A 17979-nucleotide genomic window follows, 5' to 3' on the forward strand; every position below is an offset into this window, starting at 1 on the left:
CTAGCCATTTCACATTGGTTACACCACCCCTGTGCTTCACTGTTGGGATGGTGTTCTCCGGCTTGCAAGCCCTCCCCCTTTTTCCTCCAAACATAACAATGGTCATTATGGCCAAGCAGTTTTACTTTTGTTTCATCAGACCAGTGGACATTTCTCCAAAAAGTAGGATCTTTGTCCCCATGTGCAGTTGCAAACCGTAGTCTGGCTTTTTTATGGCAGTGGCTTCTTTCTTGATTTGATTGTTGTGAATGTGTTAAATCATATCCCTGAAAAACAATCCATTTCCAAATCCTATATTAAGCTGCAGTGAAATCATGATTGACACGAGAGCACATTTTCAGTAGTTTTATTGAAAAATGCCTCTTCTGTTTCAGAAATAAATAAGAAAATAAGGCTGTGGAATTCACAATTTGAAGTTAAAACATGAAGCAGCAATACCATATTCATAGTCTTGCACACAAATTCCAACTGCATTCGATATTAATAAAACAACAATGATAACAACTATATTCTGATTAAAAAACATACTAAATATACACCACAGACATGCAACCTTTGGTAAAATCAGCTGTGATTTGATATAAGAAAACTGATAAACATTTAGTCTAAAGATACAAAATGGAAGCCATGTTAAACTGCAGTACTGAAGATGAAAACTTTAGGTAGATGGTGAACAGATGGCCATCTTTCAAGTGAAAAACAGAGCAAAAGTATAAAATAGGAATAAGACATAATTTGATAATCAGACATTTTGAATGAACCGTGATTGGAAAGAGAAGTGTTTTTCATTGGATGCTCAACACTGTGTGAACAAACATTTGCATTGTCCAACACTGCAATTCGATGAACACTTAATGCAGATATGTTACAAGCAAAAGATACAATAGGAAAAAACAGCAAGCTCACAGATTGTCATGGAAAAATGTATAGGATTTTGTTTTTGTTTCTGAATTCACATATGATTTAAGGTACTTCCAAAAATAGATGAGGTATCAAACCTCTTTTTAGTGAAATGTGCATAGCCCTTAATGACACCATATGTGAACAAAACAAAAACAAACACAAGAAGAACAAAAAATAACCTATTTTATGACGCTATCCTTTTGGATTCCTTTCTTGATAGTGACCTCTCTCAACGCTCGTTTTGTGAGTCATCTTCTTCTTCAGGTGTTGGGACTACGTAGGTTTCAGGCTCAGGTGAATATGGCTCTGGTTGGAAATAGTGTTTTATGCCGATTGAACATGAGTGTAATTTGCAGAGTATGTCTCAACATGCACAAACTGTTGTGTTACAGTATGTTTTATTTTCAGGCTTGGACATGCAGTATACTGGTGAAATGACACAATTGAGTGGGCGTGGCCATATTCAGATAGGTTGTGATTTTGAAGGGCACTGATAGAAAGGGTTTGTAAACAATTCAGTGCATTTTCTAAATCTGTGTGATGTTAGCATTTCAATGTTAGTCCAGCTTGAGTGGTTGTGGGTGGGTTCAGTCATTTAACAGAATCATCATTGCCATTTTCTGCAGCTCATTCATTTACAAAATATCAAAAATCAAGTCATTCTAGCACCAGCCTAATCATACATTTTGTGATGTTATTCCTCATAACATAACAGAGGTAATCAGCTGGTAGTGGTAGAATATCCATTAATACTACAGCAAAATAAAGAAATGAGAACCAGAGAATGTATGAATGACGATTCTTAGAATGTGTACGTAGAGAGAAACACTACCTCCAGGAGAACATGGTAGAATATGAGCCTGAGCAGTCGGTGTGTGTGTGTAGGCTACAGAAACATCACTTGTGGGGACGTGGTACAATATGAGCCTGAGCAGTCGGTGTGTGTGTGTAGGCTACAGAAACATCACTTGTGGGGACGTGGTACAATATGAGCCTGAGCAGTCGGTGTGTGTGTGTGTAGGCTACAGAAACATCACTTGTGGGGACATAGAAAAAGAGGCATTCATGTTGGCATTCAGCAAGCAGCAGGTTACAAGGCAAAAGTGTAACTACAGGTGTTAAAACTACATTTTGTGGATGTGATTCAAACATCATTTAGTTTATTTACAGATAACACCTCAAGAGTAACAATATTAATATTGTTGAAGTTGTTGATTCTCTCTGTTACAAAATACAACCTGGTTAGTGTTTTTGTTTGTTTTTGTTTGTTTGTTTGTTTGTTTGTTTGTTTGTGTATGGTCCTCCACCCGATAGGTTTCTCTGTTCGTTCTTTGGCTTCAAGATGCAAACAGACCACTACGTTGTTGCCATCACCGATGCTTGTTTGTTCTAGTTGCTCTACAATGTTGTTAGTACCAGTCCACGTTGTTGTTCTTGTCTTTCTCAACATAGTTTGTTAATGTTATCCTTTGGTGGTTATCCTCAAACAGCTCTAGAGCGCGTGAGCAAGTATCTCAGTAAGAGGAATTTTTTTCAGGAATTCAAAGTGAAAGCAGCACAGGCGATTTAGAAAGTTTACTATGGTGAACCTGAAATAAGGTCAAACAGGGTGTTAGTCTTCAGTTGGTATGGGAATATTAACTTTCTCTCCTAATGTTAACAAATCAATTATCACAATTTATATATAGTCGTTTCTGGAATATATCCATTTGTCATCAGTCTGTACTGTACTTATATTACGTAGCAACTATGAAGCAACTATGTAGTAACTATGAAGCAACTATGAAGCAACTATGTAGTAACTTTGAAGCAACTATGAAGCATCTATGTAGTAACTATGTAGTAACTATGTAGTAACTACTCATGCTTGTAACTCACGTTTCATGCTGCGGCTTCATGCAATCATTGAGGATGTCATGCCATCTACCTTTCCAGTTTACATACCTCGGTATCCTTGTCCATTGTAAGGAATGCCGACACACTGGGAAGAGTCACAGTAGCCAGGAGTGCCAGGTTGGCCCCTAATACCTGCGAACCCTTGGCGCCCAGGAGGACCGCGGGGCCCGGTGGAGCCTGCGGGGCCTGGAGGGCCGGTCCGTGTCTCGCCTGCTGGGCCTGAAAGAAAGAAAATCACAACCAACCAATCAGAACCCATCTGAGTGTCGTCACCCTGTGACATCAGTGGGAACTCTAAGAGTAGTAACTGTTTCTGCCACAACAGCTTGGAACATTCAATTTAAAAAAAGGACAAACTGAAGCTGAAGGAAAAACCTGGATTTCTTCGTTGAACCTTTTTCCTTCCTCTGTTTCGTCTAGACGTTTATAAAAGCCTAAGCTTGGAATTTTCACCTTAACTCCTTCAGCCTTTCATTCATGCTCCTCCAAGTCCTTTAAACATGTGTTGTGAATGAGGCCACAAGAAGACCTCAGCATGTCCATCTGATTAGCCCATGAACAATCACTCACCATCAGCTAGCTTCCCCAGTAATCTGGGAAATTCCTTTCCCCCCGATTCAAGACCACTTTCCACAAGTCTTGACCTTGTAGACCTTAAGTAAATTGCATGTTTTTTTTCCAAGCTCCTCTTGTTGAAGATCAGGCTTCTGGAAGCCCAGTGCTTTATAGTTAAACATGCTGTATGGAAGTGGAAGACTGGATGGCTGTATTAGCTACACCTGTATTGTTACTCTACAGCCCCTGGCAGGATGAGCTCATGTTATTGTTGGATGTCTTGGTAGGCAGTTTGTCTGGAATCTAATGATTCTGCATTACAGGGTTAAACCAAAGGGAATCCTTGGTTTCAGTACACAAACGGTGACCTCTGTCAGCACACTGGGCCTATCAGTAACAGTGTGTAATGACTGTGGTACTGCTCAAGCCATTTGAACGGATTCTGAAATCAACTCAGGTGACTATATCCAGACAGTTTGATGTCATGTATCCGTTTGGTACAGATAAGTCACACACATAAACCTCTCTCACTCTTTTGGTTTTCACATTTGCAACTGTAACTGCTTTCCCATTGCTTTCACTCTGAACGGGCAGTTTTCTAACCATGAGGTGTCATAGGTTTCGGATGGGTCCTATCTTCAGGTGCGGTAATTAATGTTTACCCCAGTGTGAACGGAGAATTTATTTCAACATCTGTGCATTCGAGCACCTCACACACAAAGGCAACATAAATCCCCTAGAATGCAGTGTTTAACTGGGAAAACACTGGACAGCAGCGTTGATAATTTATTAAGCACATCTGGCCCAGCACAGCTTCAGGCAACACCTCTGAGCTGATCTGTAGCCTGTAGTTACTGCAAGGCACATTTTAACTGGGAGGAATGGTTCAATTCACAGTGACACACCCAGCTTACAATGAGAGATGTGGTGAGAAATGACTCCCATTACTGTAGCTAAAGTAAAGTAATGATTGATTTCCCCAGATTCAAACAAAAGAATATGATGCCATGAGAATCACATGGAGAGATTAAGTTTGCTGAATGAGCACCCTCGTGGAAGGAGATGGGTGTTGCTATTGAGACTCAGATACGATGCTATACAGGACAAAGGAGGAATGGATAGTTGTGGACCTGGAGCGGAAATGTTGTGAAACTAACCAGGTGGTCCTCTTTGTCCTCTCTGTCCGACTCCTGGTGTTCCTTGATCACCTTTCTCTCCTGCCGGGCCTGAGAAACAAACAACCAGAATCACTGACAGCAGACAAAGACAAGGACACACTCAAAGAGAAAAGCCTAATGAAACCATTATGACCACACAGGAAGTTAAATATTAATAAAGCTTGTAGGGGGAAAAATAGATGGACATTTCCCAAGCCACTGAAAACAGTCTGAGACAGGCCTACGGAAAGACACACAGAAATACAGACAGAACTACTGAGACAAATGGAATATGTTGTGAAGATGAGACTTTGGAAAAGTCCCTGAAGGCTTCATTCCATTGCTAAGACAGTAGTAAGACAAAATGTCTCGTCTATGGAAAAATGTCCAGTCTTTGTTCCAACTGTGATATGATTGATTATCTTCTGATTCCACACAGCAAGACACTCTAGCTAGGCCTACTGATATTGAACAGCTCGGTCAGCGGTGGAGGGCTGTGTGTCTGCTGGTTTAGTTTTTTCCTTTGATATTTCCTTAGTTATTTCCCTTCAATGTGTGTCCACTTAAGACCTAGACAACCAGGTGAGGAGTTCCTAACTACAAGGGAGGAGCAAAAACCAGCAGGCACACAGCCTTCCAGAAATGGAGTTTGACCCTCCTGAGCTAGACCTATTGACATAAAAAAATATTAGTCAACATATAGACCTATTGACAAATAGCTTTATTAGTCAACGTAGAGACCTATTGAGAAACAGCTTTATTAGTCAACATAGAGACCTATTGACAAACAGCTTTATTAGTCAACGTAGAGACCTATTGACAAATAGCTTTATTAGTCAACATAGAGACCTATTGACAAACAGCTTTATTAGTCAACGTAGAGACCTATTGACAAACAGCTTTATTAGTCAACATAGAGACCTATTGACAAACAGCTTTATTAGTCAACGTAGAGACCTATTGACAAACAGCTTTATTAGTCAACATAGAGACCTATTGACAAACAGCTTTATTAGTCAACGTAGAGACCTATTGACGAACAGCTTTATTAGTCAACATAGAGACCTATTGACAAACAGCTTTATTAGTCAACGTAGAGACCTATTGAGAAACAGCTTTATTAGTCAACATAGAGACCTATTGACAAACAGCTTTATTAGTCAACATAGAGACCTATTGACAAACAGCTTTATTAGTCAACGTAGAGACCTATTGACAAACAGCTTTATTAGTCAACATAGAGACCTATTGACAAACAGCTTTATTAGTCAACATAGAGCCCTATTGACAAACAGCTTTATTAGTCAACGTAGAGACCTATTGACAACAGCTTTATTAGTCAACATAGGGGAATTCTTGGGCTCCTGACACAAATGGGCATGCGGGACAACGTACCTCTCTCTCCTTGTGGGCCAGGTTGTCCAGGACTTCCTGGGAATCCGTTCCTGCCTGTCTGTCCGGGCTCTCCACGGGGACCCTGGTTACCGCTGGGCCCTGGGGATCCGGGGGGACCTGGGTTGTTGCTGCTACGGTAACCGCTGGGAATCTGGTTCAGCATTGAATTGACTCGACTCATTTGTCCTAAAAGTCGACATTGAAAAGGTAACAGACATTTAATGAAATGCAGACTCTGTTAGGATTTGATTTCAGACATTTAATGAAATGCAGACTCTGTTACGACTTTGATTTCACTGTAGTGGCAGAACTCCTTCTGAATGTAGTGCTAAAAAAAGTCCCACTCACCGCTAACTATCTGCTCGCACACTTGTCTGGCTATGGATCGCATCATGTTCTGAGGAGCAAAGTCACCCTAGAAGCAAATAAGGAATAAGGCTTGGTGATGAATATACATGACTTACTGAGATTAACTGAGGTTAAAAACTTGAAGATAGACCCTTGGGGATGTTACTCACTCTCTCTCCTCTGTCCCCTTTCATACCATTGGCTCCCTGAATTAACAGAAGAATACAAGGCCCTTACATTTCACTGTATGATGCAATAATTTTGCATTTCTGTGGTTTGCATAACATGGAGAACTGGATTATGAAATTTGGTATAATTTGATATATGCTTACCGAAACACCTCTTTCACCAGACTTTCCTGGTTTTCCTGAAGCACCAGGCATTCCAGGAGATCCGGGAGGTCCCTGAACAGTGACAAGCACAAAATCACCACTCTGATACATGTATTACACCATGCACTTTAAGGGAACACAATGGACAGTTAAAAAATGTATGTACTGTGTGTATGTTTTAAAAATGTTTTTACTGGCAGATAAAATCAATCAGTCAATACAGTAACAAACAAAGGAACCAATCAGATACGGTGACACAAACAAAGGAAACCAATCAGATACAGCAACACAAATAAAGGAACCAATCAGATACAGTGACGCAAACAAAGGAACCAATCAGATACAGTGACACAAACAAAACAACCAATCAGATTACATTCAAGAGACTTGTGGTCTGTCTTTACTACAGTTTAGGAGAGTATGAGCTTGACAGTGACATGATATACAGTACATAGATTCCTTTCTCTCTCTGACTGCATTTTGTCTGAACATACCATTGGTCCTGTTGGGCCTCTGGATCCGGCCTGCCCCTCCTTTCCTTGGGGTCCCTGCATTTGCAACACACAGACAATAGAGTTAAACAAGTTATTGAGATGGCAGGATCAAGCACATTAAACCCTAGGCCTAGATATTGTGTGATCATTAGACAATGGCCTATAGACTCACCCTAGGTCCAGCAGGTCCAATTGGGCCGATGGTCCCAGCTACCCCAGGTGGACCCTGGGGGAAAAAGACAGAAACATAACCCACTTCAGAGCTGGATATGTTTTCCCCCTCACAGCCCACATTAACACAGGTCAAGTTCCTTTGACCAACCAACTCAAACCAGTTTGTTTCACCACCAGTTTTCCGTGTGTCAGACAGTAAATCTCCCTTTTATTTCTCGTTTGCTCAAAAACCCTGCTCACTTTTTTATTGTCAATCCTCTCTGGCCTTTGATGCTTTGGCATTAGATTTACAGGGAACATAACATATTCCAGATCCATTTTATTGGCCATTATAAAACAGGGCTGCGTACTCTGCAAGTCATTAAATGCATATTGCCACAGCATCTGTTCTAGCATGGTCACCTGCAAACACTACCCACAATCACTTTGGGGATGGGTTTACCAAGGCTTTTAACTTGGAATCAATAATTATCTTACACTGGGTAATTCATTCTCCAGTGTCTTGTGGCATAAACACAGCTGCATTAATTCCGAACAGAGGTTTACTTTATTTTATTTTATATGGGAAGGGTGGGGGCTTGTTTCCTAAATCAGAATGAACTCAGCATAGAAATACTCTGAGTTTTCTAGGAGACATCTTTCAGTCACAAAAGGGGCTTCTCTTTTCTTTTCTTGAATCTATAAATAAAATGGGCTATTTCTAGAAGTACAAAGATGCCATTTTATGTATGAGTACTGGAGCTTCTATTTATTTGTGGTGCTGTCGGTCTAATGAAGACCATCTCAAAGGATCTCTAAAATACAGACGTCTGAGGACACATGGAAGTGCATTGTTGTTGTGTAAAAAGTCACAAGCTAAGCCTGGAAATCATTGAATGTTGTCAATGTTGATTAAATAGAAGAGCCAGCTTCGTTATGTAAGCAGAAGGTCATTTACCATGATGTTCTGTGTAGCTATGCCATCTATCATTGACGGTTGGTACGTTACAAAATATAGGCTCCAGGAAACCGGATTTTTCATTCATACATTTTTTTATCACCTCATCAGTTTTCTATGCACCATAGTACAGCAACTGACACAAGAAGGGAGGCACTGCAGTACAACAACTGACACAAGGAGGGAGGCACTGCAGTACCACAACTGACACAAGGAGGGAGGCACTGCAGTACCACAACTGACACAAGGAGGGAGGCACTGCAGTACAACAACTGACACAAGGAGGGAGGCACTGCAGTACCACAACTGACACAAGGAGGGAGGCACTGCAGTACAACAACTGACACAAGGAGGGAGGCACTGCAGTACAACCACTGACACAAGGAAGAAGGCCTAATGTGGACGGCCTGACTAGAACGACCTTTGTTTAACAGAAATGGTTGATCAGGCTGAATGGTTTTCCACTCACTTAACAGAGAATAAATCCAAATTGGGGAATCTCAACCTGTTGTTAGTTACTGTCTCTTTGTGAGTCCTCTTCATAAGAAATATTGTCTATGGCTTGCCACATGGAGAGAGGCCAGAGTAGTAGCATATCTGTGAATTATCCCTGGTTTCCTGTTCTAAAACACAGCCGGGGCCGCGGGCCAAAGCAGCACTCACTTTCTGTCCAGGTAGCCCAGAATCACCAGCTTCTCCTTTTGGTCCTTGTCGGCCCTGAAACAGTGAAGGGAGAAACCCATTCACACTCAGTGGATCACATAATTAAAAAAATCTGTCAATCTGTCTTTGTGTAACCCAAGATAAACACACTGTGATGAGAGTTGTGTGCGAGATGTGTGGAAGTATATTGGTGATGTCCAAACAGGCCATGGGTTAATGAGACATTTCTCTTGAGTCTGGGTGTGTTTCAGAGAAGGAAATCCCAGTGGTGATTTATGCACAGGCTGGTTTAAAGGCCCCAGATATCACGTTTAGCCCCAGACATGGAGGAATGCAGGCTCTACAGGCCCTTGCCACAATTACTCCAGCTTGTAAATTCCTTACATAATAAATGGCCAAAATGATCCCTATTTGGTGTGTGAAGTCATCATGGGATTTACGTTTAACCGTTGTAAATGAGCTGTGTGTGGCAGTGGCTGGGGAGAGGGGAGTGTGTGTAGGCGTGTGGAGTGTTCAACTCACAGCTTCTCCTGGAATAGACAGCCCACTGCGTCCTTGAGGGCCGGGGAGACCCATAGGTCCTGGCAAGCCTGTATCTCCACGCGGTCCAATTGGACCCTATCAGAGAAACAAAGACAAGAGATAAGAATCAATTAGACCTGGAAAGTATGTTAATATTGAGATCTCCAGACTAAAAGTAGTAGTGCAGTCAAATGCTACTGTTGCAATGTGTGGAAGAAGGCACCAGAAACCGTGGAATGCATGCACTGTCAAACAGAGCCTCCCTCAGTTTCGAGAAGACAAACACATTGCCAATAAGTGAATTCAGATGTTTTTCTTCCACATCCAAGCCATGATACTGCAAACAGTTTAAAGGATACTCCAATATTCCACATTCTCCAAACTGTGTCAACGACCTTGACCACTTTATGACTGACGTCAGTTATGACTTTAAAATGTAACCCTGCAGCCCTAAAGAGGGACTCTGAGAGGTGAGGTTAGGTACTTACAGCCGGACCAGTCTCCCCTCTTTCCCCCCGGGGACCTTTGCTCCCAGGTGCGCCCTGGGGAAGGAAGAGCATTAGTCAAGTTAACACTGTGAGGGATAGGAGTGTCTAGAAGCCCAGAGCGACATCTGTCAGGATGCTGTCAGGATGGATGCTCTCTCCCTGGGGGCTCCGTAGTCATAACATGCAGACTACTGTAGTTTCCTTCTGGTTTGCCCTTTTAAAAACAAATAAAGGCCAAATTGTACAGTCAGTCCTGCATAATGAATATGTTTCAGAGTGAAACTGTACAGTCATAACATTTATAGGAACGTGTCAAAAAATATAATTTTCCATCGGCAGATCAAGGAATTCACTAGAACCCCCTGGCCTGCAGCAGAGAGAGGGAAGGAGTGTGAGTCCGAAGAAGCACCCTATTGGCTACAGAGTGCACCATTATTTTATCAGAGCCAAGGTAATAGGGTGCCGTTTGAGATGCAGCTGTAGAGGATGTCTTACCACTGCCCCCTGTGGTCCCTGGAGTCCTGTGCTCTCTGAGGTGCATGTGCAGGCTTTGGGGAGGGACGGGCACTTGGACTCCTCTCTCTGATAGGGTAAGGAAACAGACAGGCACAGGAGTTGGCCAAAAACACAGACCCAGTTCTCTGTGAGTCTGCAGAGATGCTGATTAAGCTGCAGGTAATCCACTCAGCCAGTCTCATGTACGCAGAATTACAGACTTCATGACTGTAAGTTTCTCTGGGTAAGAGCATCTGCTAAATGACTGAATGGAAACATAATGTAAACAGAGGCAGGCTCAGGAGGTTACAGGATAATATGGCTTATTTGGAATGATTAGATGGTATTAGTACCAGTAGTACGGTACATGTCAAGACTATACAACAGATGAAGTACATGCTCTCTAGTTGACAGCTAATATTTCACTAGAACAGCTCAATCAGACAGCTGTGTTGCATGCAATGATCCTGTGGCAATGGACATCATGAGCTTCCAGCAAGCCAATTGTTGAAAAGCCCTACCCCCTACCCAAAAGCCCTACCCCCTACCCAAAAGCCCTACCCCCTACCCAAAAGCCCTACCCCCTAACCAAAAGCCCTACCCCCTACCCAAAAGCCCTACCCCCTACCCAAAAGCCCTACCCTCTACCCAAAAGCCCTACCCCCTACCCAAAAGCCCTACCCCCTACCCAAAAGCCCTACACACATGTTTTTACATTCTGGGTGTCCAACCAACAGTGATCGTGAGGCTCTTGAAACAAAAGCTGCTTTTACTTGTTGAAACAGAGGCGGGTTCCTGGATAACTCTGGTGGGACTAAAGTGAGAAAGTCGAGGTCGAACAGGGGCTATGAGGCATAGGACCCAGGGTCAAAACACCAGAGCCTGCGGTACAGTACATTAAAAGGATCACGTGAAACGTGTAACAAGAGTTGTTATTGACAATGTCTTCATAGCTTGGCACTGTTTGTTGTTTAATGTGCGTATTGTTGAAGGTCGTTCATAGTTGTGATGCCTTTACAGTCGATAGCCGTTGCTTCTCCACCTAATGGCGAGGCGCTGGGGAAACCGGGCAGGGTAACTGCAAATCAGTGACATATACTACTTGACAAAAGGCGTTTGAAGCTGCAGCTGGGCTATTTAAACAATTATAGCAAGGCCTAATTCATGTGCTTCATAAACATCCAATGGGAGTCTTCCAAGAGTTGGAATAATTTAAGAAGAAAAAACAGGTGGCATAAAATGTTCCTGTTCTATATAGACTGAATGACTTTCCTTTTTCGCTGCCAGAAATGTACTTGGTACTGAGGCACGTTGTCATTCTACGATGTCTTTGACATATTAGATATATTAGATAGGACAACTGCATAGGGGTGGTAGAGTCAAGTTCTAATCATGCAATGCTTCGCTGCTATCACTTTTCCATAGATTAAGTGGAATGTACTGAGCTCGCTGTCTGCACACTAGTTGACCATTGAGAAAATCAGATTTCTTCTTCATGTGTTCAGGATTATGTAAGTATGTCCTTAAGAGATGTGGGATGGGTATGCATTTGTTTACTGCAATGTTAAAAGATGAGACAAGCAATAAGCATTAGAAGCATGCGTCTAATATGAACGTGCACAAACACACACGCCTGCACACACACACACAGATGCTCAACAGGAGAACTAAGGAGATGGGTCGGTGAAAATGTTAACAGACTGTTCAGAGCTTGCTTTGCGTCTGTTAAGTTGTACTGCCCGCCTCTCCCCTCCAGGGAGGTCCAGATGTAGGGTGAAGTTGTCCCTAGACACTGATCTGTGATGAATTTTGCATTTCCCCCACTAATGGGCTAAGGTTAGGATTGGGGCAGAGGAAGCTGATCCTAGATCTGTACCTAGGGAAAGCTTCAGCGGAGGTCCACTGAGGCTGCTCTTACTCACCATAGAGGGAAGGTCACAGCATCTGTCTCTGCTCGTCCAGCCCAGGGTGCACACAATATCGAACATCTGGAGCTGGAACTGTGGAACAAGGGATAAAAAGTAAAACAGTGTTAGTTACATATGTCTTTGATACTTCCTTGTCATCCAAAAATACCAACTAAGAGCATGCAGACAGAGAGCCCACAGAGAATCATATAAGGATAACTGAGGCACACTCCAATTGGGGTAAACTATGTTGGAGACAGTACGCTTCAAGACTTCCTCCTGTCATTACAGCACTCAGATACACAGGGGTACTATAACTGACTTGCTTGTAGGCTGCTAGGTCCAGTAGGTCCATATGCCTTGACGTTGTGTGACAGTTCACTTACAGTTGCACTTTTCCCCTTGGAACCAATGGACTTGGACATTTTGCCTAGGACTTGATAGCCGTCCATGGACGTGTTTCCAGCTTCCTTAATCTCCTTGTCCGCCACCTCTTGGCAGTCGAGGTTCAGCTTGACTTTGGTGGGGGAAACAAGGATGTGGAGCTGTATAGAGAAAAGATTGAGAGTTGTTACATTCTTCGTCCAGGACATACTTTCGTCTAGGACCATCTGCTTTCTATCTTGAAACTCTGCAAATCATTGGGTTATCTGGGGTTGACAACAGAGCGCAGAAAGACACAGGGTGTATGTGGATGTGTTATTTCCTCTCCTTGATGTGGTGTTCACTGACAGCCTCCAAAAGAGGTAGACCAGAGAGAAATAAAGCCACACGATTTCAACACATTCTGATAGCTAACACTCAATTCTAAGGATGTACAGTGTCCTAAAGGTTTTCTCAGGATAAGATACATGGTTCTGGTTCAAAAAGTAATCTGTACTAATGTATTACCTGTTAATTATATATATTAGTCATATAGCATGTAATATCATCAGTAAAATGAACCTGGTGTGGTAAAACACAGTAGGAAATACCAGATCAGATGTTTTCAGCAAAAAATGCTTGCTCAATGATTTATAGAGCACCGTCATCCATTCATCTCTCTCATTTACTTGTGGTCATGGGGTTAAAGTGTATGTGGTGTACACCAAGGATGAGTCTTTCCACCGCTATGTTTCCCAGAGTCAATGTATGCATTATGTTGCTATTCCTTACTCAGGTCAACCTCACATCTTCTGATGATGTAGTTTTGTGGTGTGCCATAAGAAGTGCTCCCTTTTACGCTCTCCCTCTATTGCCAAGAGGCTAGCTGCTGTTCTGTGGAGTTCATTCACATTCTTACTTAGCAGGCAACATGCTACTGTACCAAGCCATGGAGTCAGTCCCAGAGATTTGGCAACCACATGCGGTTTCATTCATTGTGGTCAATATCGTTGGAAATGTATAGCTATGTTTTGCAAACCACTAGCGGAGGAAGCTTCTATCTCAGGATTCTTCTGGGAGAGCGAGCAGACAGACAGTGGAGCACGCTCAGCAATTTATGGAAACTGTGAGTCTGTTTTGAACAGAGAGAGGGTAAATAAGGTAAATATATACCCTAAGCAAGCAACTTGGAGAAATGATCAACTCCACTCGAGGAAATTACATCATCAGACGGCGCTCTATACAGTCTCAGACAGTCTCCAGTTCAGTTTAAGCCCAGTTAACACATAACGTTCTGAGAACCATATGTTTCTTAGCGCTTGGTGAGAGCGTGGTTATCCTATGGATATTTTACATACAACCTTCCCACAACTTTCCGGGAATGGTGTAGGATAGTTGCTTGGCTTTGAAACATTCTCAGCAAAGTTAAGGAACTTCACAAAAAAACGTTATTTAGTTAGTATTTCATTACTTTAACAGAGGATTTCCTACATGTTCAAACATGGTTTCATTTCATTTTAATGTTGGTAATGTTCTATGACCGTTCTCCAACTGGTTTGATATTGGGGATGTTCTCAAATAGTTTAAAGAATGTGTTATTCTGTGGTAATTTCTGTGGCAATTCCAGTACGTCATCATAGCGTTTCCTACAGGTTTAATCATGGTTCTATTTAAAGTCAGGTTCTCAAATTATTCTGAGAACATTAAGAAAACGTTCCAATGTTGTAAGAATGTTATTTAAAAACAATTAAATAAAATCCACAAGAAAATGTTAGTAACGTTCAGAGAAAGTTCTAAGAAGGCCAGCTCTGAGTTAGACCCAGCTATTCAAACAGAGCAATAATACAAATATCTTTGTGAACAATAAAACATCTCACAGTTTAACCTGCAGAAAAGAGATGCCAAGAAGCTATAATGACCAAAAGGTAAACCCTTGGTCAAGGTTTCCCTGTCTTGGTAAAAACGTGGTGTGCAGCAAGCAGCATTCCCTCTAAGCTCACTGACGTGACGGCCACGTTACAGATGTCGGGGTTTCCCTTGACCTCCGGTCAGTCACTGGGACAGATTACACAGCACCTTCCTATGCCAGAACTTCTACCGTTCAAGTATGATTATGTCCTCTCTCTCTCGGACCTCATGCTCACCATTGTCTAAAGCATATTAGCCTCTTCATACATACGTCTTGAGGGTTCTCTACTCATTTGGACAATATACTGTACAGATGTAAGAGCTTAATTTGAGCCAATTTACTAGGGCATGAAAATAATTAATTGACATTTTTGTAGGGATGATACAGGGAAAATCAAATCTGAAATTTCTAAGTGGAAATTTCAAACTTCAGAAGCCTTTTGAAACCTAAAATACACTACATGTTTTAAATGTTCTGCATTGCAGGAAGATTCTCCTGCAACAGGGTGATCAAATTAAGAACCTACATCTGTATGGTTTTCCTTTTGTTCATTGACTCAAGCTTCCATGACATCCATATGCCTTTGTTTGAGTATTGTTTGGTATGATAGGCATAAGACTATTATTGTATTTTCCAAACACAAGACAATGGTTTTCGATAATTAATTAAACTTTTGATACGTTCAAGTTGAATGATGAAAAGCAGAGTCGAGCAGTCAGGGTATGTCAACACTAATTTATCATCTTTATGGACATGGATATTTGCATGATTCCTAACAACTATCGATCATGGTCTAAGTAACTGCTTTAGAGTTTGAATCCTGTGGATCTGGTAAACCTACTGCGAGAACCAAGCCCTCAAACTGTCATCCGAGAAGGGCATCTAGAGAAGGTTTATACAGTAGTAGCAGTGAGTTGTTGTTTTTTTACTGGTTGATAGAATGGTATTGTATTTCAACCAAATATACCCACAGGGGGCTCTGAATTCCTTCAGAATCCTCATAGGATTTGTCCTGTTGAGTAGAGCACGTCTGTTAAACCCATTTTAGGGAGTTTTGGATTGTCGCCGGTAACTAAGACCATTCAAACTTTGAGTTAGCTCTTTCCTGACTGATTAGATCGAGGTAAATCAGCCTTGCCATGAAGCAGTGCAACCTGGCTGTTTAGAAGCCCATAGCCTTCCTCAGCATAGAACACTTTCATTATTCCTGCCAGAGATGGCTACAAAAAAACAAATCAGGACATCATTCAAATAAGGGAGTGAGAGTCTGGGTTCAAGCTAGCCTGTCTAAATCATGTTTGTTTATGCTGCATATGCTGGCAGCAGGGATGGAGAAGTGGATTCTACAAGTCAACAACTCTGTAACTATTGGTCATCTGCCTCTTAAAAAGACATGTGCATTTTGCCACTCTGCAAAATACAGTTTCAACCTCTCCACTGACAGAGGGGAAATTACACTAATCAATCCCAGCTCATTACTGTCTGTCTGTCTGTCTGTCTGTCTGTCTGTCTGTCTGTCTGTCTGCCTGCCTGCCTGCCTGCCTGCCTGCCTGCCTGCCTGCCTGCCTGCCTGCCTGCCTGTCTGTCTGTCTGTCTGTCTGTCTGTCTGTCTGTCTGTCTGTCTTGTCTGTCTGTCTGTCTGTCTGTCTGTCTGTCTGTCTATGACTGGGAGAGTCACTGTGAGAAGTGTGGTTGAGGTCCTGTCCCCAGTGAGAGCAATAAACCGCCTAGTCTCCTGTCATGTGCCATCTATTAAAGGAGACTTTGCCATTGGTTAAACTTATCAGCAGTGCTAACTCTGGGTCTTCCTATCCTGTGGTTGTTCTCATGAACCAGTTTCATCATATCGCTTGATGGTTTTTACGACTGCACAAAGTTCTTGAAATGTTCAGGATTGACTGACCTCTCTTTGCTTATTTGAGCTGTTCTTGCCATAATATGGACTTGGTCTTTTACCAAATAGGGCTATCTTCTGTATACACACCCTACCTTACTTTTACCAAGGCAATTGAGATGCATTCCAGGTGACTACCTCATGAGGCTGGTTGGGAGAGTATCAACTACTTTGAGGAATCTCGGATTTGGAGTATATTTTGATTTCTTTAGCACTTTTTTGGTTTCTGCAAGGTTCCATATGTGTTGTTTCGTGGTTTTGATGTCTTCGCTGTTATTCTACAATGTAGAGGGTGGTAGAAGTGGTGAGGGATCCTGGAATGAGTAGGTGTCTCCAAACTTTTGACTGGTACTGTATTTCTTAAATACATTCTTTCACTTTTAGATTTGTGTGTATTGCTGTGAATTTTTAGATACTACTGCACTGTTGGAGCCAGGCACGGAAGCATTTCGCTACACCCTAAATATGTGTGTGACCAATAAAATACAGCATGTACACTACCAGATACAGCATGTACACAACTGTGCTGGAACACTAGGACAGACACAGCATATAGGCCTACACAACCCTGCTAGAACACTGGGTAAACCCCAGAACAGAGTCACCCCCCCCAACAGCAGCAGCAAGAATTCCCCTGTGTTTAGCTACCAGAGGCAACAGAGGCAATACTAGGCCTGCCTCCAACATCCAGGCAGAGAAACTGCAGCAGTGCCAAAAAGGAAAGAGAAAGAGAGAGAGAGAAAGAGTGAGTGTGAGAAAGAGGCAGACAGAGAAAACCTCCCCCTAGCCTCGCATTCCACTGCCTCTCTGATGTAATTGTTTAATAGCAATAGCAGTGACCCAATATTTTCCAGACTCGCGCGCCAGCAGTGACTAGCAGTGCCTTTTAATGGTCTCCCCAAAAATACTTATAGATTCTAGTGAAAATGTGCAATAGGGTTGTCCACACCACCATTCACTGCAGTACGTCATTTCCACAGCCCCCATGAGCACCCTGCTCTGACCTTATGGTGAAGGACGCATTCCCGCTGTTAGAAAAATTCCAGTAAGTACCAGAGGGGAGTGCTTCCCTATAGCTCTTAATACACAGACAGTCTACTACATGCCTATAGTCTTTAGTGGTCTCTCTTCCTTTAGGCTACAACTCAGCGACTGAACTTAATGCTAATTCAAGTGATCAAATATGGCAACACCACTGATTTCTCTGCCCCACTAGTTCCTCTTGGAAACCAACAACCAAGGAATTAGAATTTCAGTCAGCTCCAACCTATGTGGATCACTTCAGCTTGAACCAGCCATTTGATTAGCTTTAATGTCCAAAGAAACGGCTACAAGATCAATTGCCACTTTTATCTCTCGATTACTTTGAGAGGTATTGATTGCCATCAATAACAACAATCCATGCATCATGTGACATTGGGGTTTTTACAGTTTACAGTCAAAGACCATCTGCTTGACTAAGCAGACATTGTTTTGCAGCACACATGTCTGTAGCTGTGTCGGAGGTACACCTCCTGTAACATATAACATATTTGGAATGCCAGGTA

At 42.2% G+C, this 17979-nt stretch overlaps 1 protein-coding gene across 8 annotated transcripts in view; it reads right to left on the reverse strand.

Annotated features, from left to right (window-relative positions):
• Positions 1–330: 330 nt before the first annotated feature.
• LOC110529470 (collagen alpha-1(XII) chain) overlaps positions 331–17979 on the reverse strand; it is a 102006-nt gene continuing 84357 nt past the window's right edge. For 7 of the 8 annotated variants that reach the window (XM_036984855.1, XM_036984860.1, XM_036984859.1 and 4 more), the window contains 15 exons: positions 12653–12811; positions 12282–12359; positions 10360–10446; positions 9865–9918; positions 9377–9472; positions 8855–8908; positions 7253–7306; positions 7081–7134; positions 6587–6658; positions 6425–6460; positions 6255–6321; positions 5907–6092; positions 4512–4580; positions 2848–3018; positions 331–1209 (listed from right to left, as the gene is read on the reverse strand). In XM_036984855.1, coding sequence (XP_036840750.1) covers positions 1133–1209; positions 2848–3018; positions 4512–4580; positions 5907–6092; positions 6255–6321; positions 6425–6460; positions 6587–6658; positions 7081–7134; positions 7253–7306; positions 8855–8908; positions 9377–9472; positions 9865–9918; positions 10360–10446; positions 12282–12359; positions 12653–12811 — 1314 coding nt within the window. In that variant the 3' untranslated portion in view covers positions 331–1132. Of the gene's footprint in view, positions 2493–2847; positions 3019–4511; positions 4581–5906; positions 6093–6254; positions 6322–6424; positions 6461–6586; positions 6659–7080; positions 7135–7252; positions 7307–8854; positions 8909–9376; positions 9473–9864; positions 9919–10359; positions 10447–12281; positions 12360–12652; positions 12812–17979 lie in introns of all 8 variants that reach the window. The other variant, XM_036984856.1, reaches the window with a different exon arrangement.

The sequence above is a fragment of the Oncorhynchus mykiss genome, chromosome 8, assembly GCF_013265735.2.
Source record: "Oncorhynchus mykiss isolate Arlee chromosome 8, USDA_OmykA_1.1, whole genome shotgun sequence".
In the NCBI taxonomy this organism is placed as follows: domain Eukaryota; kingdom Metazoa; phylum Chordata; class Actinopteri; order Salmoniformes; family Salmonidae; genus Oncorhynchus; species Oncorhynchus mykiss.